Here is an 8,694-nt window from a genome sequence, read left to right on the forward strand (position 1 = left end):
TTTAACAGGTCAATTTTGTTCTATTTATCAACATCATCAGAATTTTGCTGAAAAAACTAGACCCTAGACAAATCAACTTCAATAACTCATCTCAGTACAGGTAGAGTATGGAACAAAAAAACCCACTGTCAATTAATTTAATCACAAAAGTAACTTTTCTAAACAGAAGTACATGCCCAGTGCCAAAACCAGACTCAGTTTTGCTGGCATTTAATATTAGAAATTCCCAGTGCTATCTTAATCCCTTTGAAAGTCATCAAAGCAGTCAATTGCTGTCTGGAGTTGTCCTTCTATGGACACGAACTATACAAGGAGACTGTGTATTTCTTCATCTTTGTTCATTTACAAATAAATATCAAAAAATTCAATGGCTCAAGTAGAGCAAAAAATAATTCTACTGCTTGTTTTTTCCAGAATTACAATTCCATTTAGAAAAGTGAATGCCAAAATACCCTATGTCATAAATATAGTCTTCCTAATAAGTCAATAAGCACAAGAAGTGTCTTTCCAGCTATTTTCTCATTATGCTTTCTGGCTAGCATTATAGTCCAAGGAGATAAGAACTCAATACCTAGATATTTAGATCTCCTCACTAATTTTTGTTCATCATTATTGCACACTGCATGCGTTTTACTCTGAAAAAAATAATTTCCTTACTTCTTCTCATGGCTCATGTTAGACGCCTCTCAAGGTCAACGCTGCTTCTAATTCCATTATTTGGAACCCATTATATTGTCTTCAACTTTCTTCCGGAATACACCAGCCTTGGCATTCGGCTTTATTTAGAGCTCTGCATTGGATCTTTTCAGGTAAGTTCACTGCTTTGTAGATTTTCTGTTTTAATCCTGTTCCTATAGCACACCTAGGAGCAAACAAAAGATAATTGTATCTTGAAGATAGTATCTCCACAAGGTTCTTTGCTGGGATACAGATCTGAGGATGCAATACATATCCTACCTGGCTGTATGTTAGATTGTGTATTTGCAGGTCGCCAGTACATGACCAAGTTTTTGATATACGTGTGTTAGTTCAACATTGGGTCAAAGTTAGACAGAGCAAAGCCATCTTTGCTAACAGCCCACAGGCCTTCCCTGACTTCACTGACAAGATCAATCCATTTGGGCCTGATGATAGAAGAACCAGAGGCAATCAAAGCTGTAGGTCCTGCCCCCTTTCCAATTCCTTGGCAAGCAATAAATTGGTAGTTCAAATACGATAAAAAATAGCTCTGTTGAGTGTAGATACCTCAGACAGACTGCTGCTCTGGGAAATTATACGTGTTTCCCCCCTGTGGTAAGAAAAAAGTGTTTCACGTACTTTGGGTGTCCCAAGTACTTTGAATTGACATACAAGGCATGAACAGCTCGATGAGCTTGCTGCCAACTGGAACAGCAACTGGGGCTGCCCTGACATGCCCCTCCAGGTAGATTTACTGCCTGAGTTAAGAGAAGACAGCACTCTGCTTCCCTTTGCTTTCCTCTCTGTCTCTGTGCCACATCTCAGAGTAAAAGAAACAGATGTGTGCAAACCAAACTTCAAAAGGGAGCACATTTCTCTCTAAATAGCTGCGTGGCATCAGTTGTCAGTTAGCATTACTGGAAACCCACAAGCTGTGCTGGTTCAGTCCTTGTGCAAATTTAACTCTTTGTGCCAATCCTGTGCAATCACACCTGAACAACTGAATTCTGACCCTCCATAGCTGGATCTGTCCTTCACTGTTAACTAACAAAGTAAGAAAAAGTTAAGCTGAACAAAAAGATGATGTGTTTGGTGAGTAGCTGATTATATAGATGCACTGTCATTCTCAGATTTTCCTTTGTTTATCTTAGTTCAGAAACTTTATAAATGTACTCAGTAGGCAAAAATGTTATCTGATCCGTTGCTAAGACAGAAGTTGACAGAAAAGCCCTATGAGCTCCTTGGCAGTAGAATGGGCATACATTGGTAAGCATAATTTGAGGGTTAATTTGCTGTATTGTGTATTCGTGTGAATGTCTATGACCTTACTTTGGTGATGGGCAATTAACCAGTTGACTACGGAACGGATGGGCTTTGCTGGAGGTACATGATTTGTAAAAATAACTTAGCTGACTCACATGCACAGCACTTCCATGGAGTCTGTGCCAGTGGCTTTTTCAAACAGTGATAACACTCAACTGCTCTTTTATTTTGTGTTTCATCCTCAGGGGTTTATTGTAGCACTCCTCTACTGTTTCCTGAACCAAGAGGTAAGGGAAATACATCCTTTAAAATACTGATTTCACATGCAGGTTTATGGAGCTAATAATTAGTATCATGCAAGCAAGTAATCTATTAATTTTTTTAGTTTCACGGGATAGTTTGTTAATGCAGGAATCGGTGAAGTTGATTTGCATTTCAATGTTCTTCATGAGAATGAAGCCATCTAGTGGAGAAATGAGCTATTCCATCCTTTAGAATTTCTACCTGTCGCTCCTATGAAGGGAGAGTCTTAAGATTCATGTATGCCACCACACAGAGCACCAGCCCTGAGGGTATCAGAGCTGTGCTTAGGAGCTGAACCGTGTTCCTAATCATAACAGTGAAATGTAGAAAAAGATTCAAGTACAAAGTGCAGTCATCTGTGATAGAGGCAGCTGATTCCTGGGTTGTTTTGACTAGATCACCGTTTTCCAAGCCTAAAGTTTTGGGCTGATTAAGATTGAAAACAGTGTTTAATTGACTACTCTGCCACGGTCAGTATTTTCTTGATTATTTAGTAAGAATTTTCTCAAATATTAAACAGAGTGACTTCAAATATTTTAGCACTTCTTAGCATTTATGACTGCACATTTTTCAATTGTGCTCAGCTAATATTTCTGTTCATCAGAGATTATTGTCTCTAATCTCTTCTGATGATAAACTCATTAGCTTTACATCCAGATTGACACTGCAGGCATCCAGCACTTCAGTTTAGATATTTCCTTCCTTGAGCATCTGGGAAGAGACGTTTCTAATGAGATTCAGTTGTTAAAACAGGCTTTGGTGTCTGGTCTGGACACAGTGTGTGTTTCTGTGAACATGCCAAGGCACGGCACACATGCTTGTCAACAGCAGAAAGCAAATGATTGCTTGTGGCTTTTCTCCCTTGCTATCTTAAATACAAAGTAGTATTATTTCTTAGCCACAAATCGAGGAGTGTAGACTAAGGAACTCGATGCAAATTATACTGTTCTAGAAACAGATGGGAACAAGAAGACATCTCTTAGTAATTGGGGAAAGCAAACAATGTGGAGACAATGTGTTTAATTGCACAGATGGTATTGGTAGCATCACTCCTGGAATAAATTTCCAAAGGGTTTAAAAATTAAAAAAAAAAGAGAGAAAGGACAGAATATTCTAGAAAAAAAAAAAAAAAAAAGAGCTAAGAAAACATTCTATTAGGTGGAGAAAATCCTTTTCAGTGCTAGAATTAGAAAACTCAAATTATTTCCCCTCCCCTCCACTCCCGTCCCCTCCTCTCATAATAACCTTTGATTATTGGGCTATAATCATTAAGGATGAACACAGGATAGAGCAGATCAACATAAAGTATGTCTTTAATCCTTTACATTAAGAATGAGCATCATTTACTGTCTTGAACATTAGAGGCCAAACCTGAGCTAGCCACGTAAGGCTTTTTGATCAGCACAGGGGAATGAACAGACTAGGATAGGTCACCTGAACCACTCACTGGAGGGTCCTAATTTTCTGTGTCAGCTAGAATGGTAGCCCAGAGGAATGATCTTGCTCAAGAATGCCTGAATTTTAGCCTTCTCTAGCTACCAGTTGTGTTTTTCCTCTTTCCCACCCTTCTCCTACTCAACAGTAGGAGATCAGATAATAACATTCTCCCTTCCTTCTGAGGTGCAAACGGAAATTGGCCGGCGATGGCACGGTAAGAGATATGGACTTATGCCAGTTTGGAGAAGGACAAGATGGACTGTGCCAACCAGTTCTGGAGTAAAAATGAATACATCTGTGTGCTAAGGACAGCCTCAGAATCTGGAGTAATCACAATAATAAGCCTGATTAGGGAAAACAAACAACAGCAAAAAAATCCTTAACAATGACATTTTATTGAGAGCAAATTGGAGGAAGATCCACTTCTGCCCACCAGCTATCTCTTACATTACAAGTGCTGAAGTGATGGATTGACTGATTTTCCAGTTAAAATTGCCCTCTCATGGATAAACTATTGCAACACAAACTGCAGATATTGCCTCTTTTTCATTCCCTGTCCATACATTCTTATTAATGAATTGTATAGCATAATATGTCAGAGAATGGGCACCAGGAGCACCGTTCAGTGACACCATAGATGACCAGCTCTGGAAATGAGTACTCAGTCTTCACACAATGGGTGCAGGAGTCTATTCAGCTTGTTCAATCTTTGTTCTTTATTTCAACTCTGCAGAGATGTGAATAGGAAATGAAATGCCTTGTCAAATTGCAACACATGACTAAAAACTTCTGTTTCTTCTTCTATACTCTATTTACATAAAATAGTCTCAACATACATGGCAAAAACAAATACGCTCTTATATTCAAATGTTATTCCAGTAACTACAGGATAGAAGTCTTCTGAAAGCCAAATATCAGAAAGAAGAGGACATGGCTCCATAAGATAGTCATTAAGAAATAACTCCTCTTTGCAAGCAAATTCAAAAGAAAAGTAATAAATGTGTTCTGCACAGAAGAGAAGGGCTAGGGGAGCATTAGGAATATTGCTAAGTGTTTTCTCATGTCTGACTGGTTGTGCTCTCCAGTGTTGTAATATGTTCAGAAGCCTGTAAATAAACGTGCACTTCTATTATTTGTATTTGTGATTTTACTTTTTCCCAAATGGTTGTTGTAATCTGTAGATGAACTGATTGATTCGCCTTTTTGTGAGGAACATCAGAGCTTGGAAAGGAATGAGGAAAGCTAAATGGTACTGAACAGCAAGGACTGTCAGACAATGAATTTTTACTCTACTCTTTGGGATGTTCCAGTGCGCTGCTAAGTTGCACTATGCAACAGAAATGGTGATACAAACATGTGGAATTGTCCTCCTTTCTCCTTCATTCTATCCTGATAATTATAGTTAATGGAATTTTAGCTAACTAGAAAAAATGGAACATTACGTGAACTAGTTCATGTGTGAAAGCTGAATGCCAAGGCAGTATCAGCCTTCCTCTTAAACGAAAGTGTTTTTGTTTCTTCCTTCCAGCTTGTGAAAAATGCAGCCATGTTCGATTTCAGTGCTGAGTGTTGGAGGAGAGTCTGATAGAGTGTGGGAAGGTGTTTGTTTCCATTTCTCCATAGAACACAAGTTATGTTGAAGACCCTATGGTGTCATTCATTTTTATTCCCTTCCCTTATCCAAAAAGGTTGAAGACAAGCTAGATGGAAGAATGTGCTGAGTGACTGATGATTTCCTTCAAGTGAGTAACAGAGGTAAATTTGCATGGCTTTCACTGATATAGAGCATCCAGCTAGTGTGCAAAAGTGGCATGGGAATGAATGTGGGCCTGAATGCAGAAATATTTGAGTGAGTCTTCTTTCCTGAAAAAGGAGGTGTTTCAGCCTAAGGAGATTCTGGCCTCTACCCATTAGAAAGAGAGACTACAGTAAGCAGTTAGAGTAAAAAGTCTGCATGTTACTGACCTCTACCCACAGACATTTAGATATAGAAAATCTCCTACAATTTCTGCATTTCTGTTCTACAATTAACTGCAAAATTTCCCCTGAAGGCCATCATGCACTACAACTGGAAGATAAAAGGAGATTAAAAAACAATCAAAATTCTTCCCTCTACTGAACAGATCAGTCATTGCCTGGCTCACCCAGTTTCTGAATATGTGATGGCATTTTGCTTGTCTCCATGTCTCAACCAGTGGTATAACATGTCATATTAGGTATTATAAATACTTACTGTATTGATTGGATTTTCTGGCTGGTAATCAGGTACTAAAACTCTGAAATAATATTACCATGATCACACTGAGGTTAAACGGACATATTATGAATAGATAGGAAGGCACATAAATGCACAGATTTCTCAGGGCTCTTGTTCTCTGCTTTTATAGAAGCCTGCATTAAGGGCTTGGACCCCAAGCCCTCTGAATCAGGAATACCAGCTATCTCTCCAAACAATTTTGATTTGCATTTTAGAACATATAGTAAGGAAGGTATTTGGCTGCATTCAAACATCATTTCAACTAACGTGAACAGACGTGAAATGCAGAGAATATGGCAAAAATTATGACACATTATAAGCAAATTTGATCTTGAATATGCTGTGTTACACAAAACTAAAAACCACACAGTCTTCACTGATTTTCAGGAAGGGAATTGCATTGAATTTAGATCATTTCTATTTAACTAACTCTACTAGAACATGTGCACACCTATTGCATAAGTTTATGTTTCAGCACGTTCCTGTCCCTCACGTGAAAACTTGTAAAATAGGTATGAAAAATGTGAGCAACAGAAACTTCTTGACCTTTGAAGAGTAAATGGTGCTGAGTATGATTTCCTTTTGCTTGGAGTAGGGCCAGAACAATGAAAAATTGACCTGGAGTGAGCAAGTCAGGCTCAGGGTGTGGAAATTGCTGCAGGGCTTACTCTGCAATGAGTAAAGACAGAAGTAAATCAGAGCTCCTGGGCACACTGTCTGAGCTAAATGCACCGCAGGCTGCAGCAAGCAGAAACGTGCTCCATTTCTGCCACTGCCAAATAACTGAAATCACTTGGACTTGGCTTTCATGTTGTATCACAACTGATTGCACGGTGCTGATTATCTTTTCTCTTTCTACCTTCAAAGTCACCTGCTGAAAATAAACACTATTTTTGACAGGACGGCTTCACCTCATCTTCCATATTTTATTTTATTTTTTTTTAATAGAAGTCCTCTCCACTGGTTAGCATTTGAGTAGTTTCTTCAACATTACACATTCAGATAATATTTCCTGTAAGACTTTTGTCCATCCACTTTGCCCTTGAATTTTTTATCTTTTTTCTAGCAGGCCATCACCCTTTTACAGTGTTTTTCATAGAATCTGTGTAGCCTAGTTTCTTACATTTCTTCCCAACTCTACATGACTGTCAATAACCTTGAGATCAGCAGGAAGGGCAAGGTGTCTCTGACTAACAGCATACATTTGATATTAAAAACTGAAGTGATGCATTGATAGGATAGAATTGATATGAGTAACAATCAGTGTTTTTTATGAAATGAAACAATTTCAGATTCTAAAGAACAATGCTGGACTCGATGATCCCCATGGCTACCTTCCAACTAGCAATATTTTATGATTTGATGTCTAGTTCAGTATTTCGCTTTATTTAAATTACAATTCAAACTATAATACATTAAACATCACCTCACCAAGGGATATCCTGCAGTCATAAGGACATTGACCTTGCCAGAGGAAACTGTAGAGAAGAACTGACATAAAAACATAGATATAGCCCAATATATTTAGTAAGATTTAATGAAACTTATTATCCTAATAAAAACTGTAGCAGTAAAAAATTACCTAAACCAATATCCAAAGCCCTTAACCCACCCAAGCACTAATATTTCATCTCTTCAATGTTGCCTGTATGTATTTATAGGGAAAGAGAGCTGTCCTTGTCTACCTTCAATGGATTGGGCACAAGCATGAAAGGGCACTTAACTATGAGAGCACTGATCCCTGATGATTGGGAGAAGTCTGAAAATTAAAACTGAGGTCAGATGTGCAATCTAAATCAGCTTTGATTGCAAGAGAGACAATTATATCTTCACTGTCTAGCTTGAGTTGTGCTCTCATATTATCAAATTAAGATATGAGCAGGGTGTTCTTAAGGTGGAAGTTCTTGCAAGTTATTCTATGAAGAATAAAGCTTTTAATCATATCTTGCCTACTGTAAAGCAAATCCACCATCAGTGATGATGAACTTTCTGCATGGCGGACGTGATTTGATGACATACTGTGGAAATCTAAAAACCAAAGCACTTAAAAAGAGAATTTCACCTGTCATGAATGTTTCATGATTTTTTGTACTCGCAGAATGTCCTTTAGTAACAAATAAAAATACATAATGCTCATATTACGTATCATATTGCACTACTGGAAGTGGTTATTTGTACTATATTTTGGCTCAAATGTAATCGTTTTTAACATATACAAATATTTCAAAATATGAGAAAAGAAAGATTATTTGTAATTCTATACAGAATAGTATTGTCTTGTAATCTTGCATGTGAGTGGATGAAACTGCTGTTTTAAAGTGGACAATGAACACATTTCTTAAAGTTACAGGAGAAGATGCAGTCAATGTAATTTATAATGTATATAATGTATGAAAATGTAAATAATATTGTCATGTCTATACAAATGGCTGAAATATATCTGATTTTTTAATTTCCCCTATTGCCTTCCCTTAACTTGACACACTCTTTTGTCTGTACTGAAGTCAGTGTGTGCAGAATTCTGTAGATGGTGATGATGTTCCTTGCTCCATGCTCAGCCTGTACTGTCCTTTCTTCTGGTCAAGCCACTTCCAGGTTGAAGGGCTACATCTGTCCATTCCCTTTTCCCTAATTTGACTTGTTTTGCATATGTAAAATATTACCTTTTTTCCCCCCTTTAATCCAGCCTCTCTTGGTTTTAAACTGAGCCAGGGGAGGTTTAGGTTGGATGTGAGGAGGAAGTTTTTCAGCCAGAG

The 8,694-nt window shown here is 37.9% G+C and overlaps 1 protein-coding gene across 2 annotated transcripts in view; it reads left to right on the top strand.

Moving 5' to 3' along the window:
- Window positions 1-4,872, top strand: part of GHRHR (growth hormone releasing hormone receptor) — an 18,466-nt gene extending 13,594 nt beyond the window's left edge. For both annotated transcript variants that reach the window (XM_003206902.4, XM_010712226.3), the window contains 4 exons: window positions 9-100; window positions 680-809; window positions 2,187-2,228; window positions 3,865-4,872. In XM_003206902.4, the coding sequence (XP_003206950.1) occupies window positions 9-100; window positions 680-809; window positions 2,187-2,228; window positions 3,865-3,987 (387 nt within the window). In that variant the 3' untranslated portion in view covers window positions 3,988-4,872. The remainder of the gene's footprint in view (window positions 1-8; window positions 101-679; window positions 810-2,186; window positions 2,229-3,864) is intronic.
- The last annotated feature ends 3,822 nt before the right edge of the window (window positions 4,873-8,694 follow it).

This window comes from Meleagris gallopavo, chromosome 6 (genome assembly GCF_000146605.3).
Source record: "Meleagris gallopavo isolate NT-WF06-2002-E0010 breed Aviagen turkey brand Nicholas breeding stock chromosome 6, Turkey_5.1, whole genome shotgun sequence".
Lineage (NCBI taxonomy): Eukaryota > Metazoa > Chordata > Aves > Galliformes > Phasianidae > Meleagris > Meleagris gallopavo.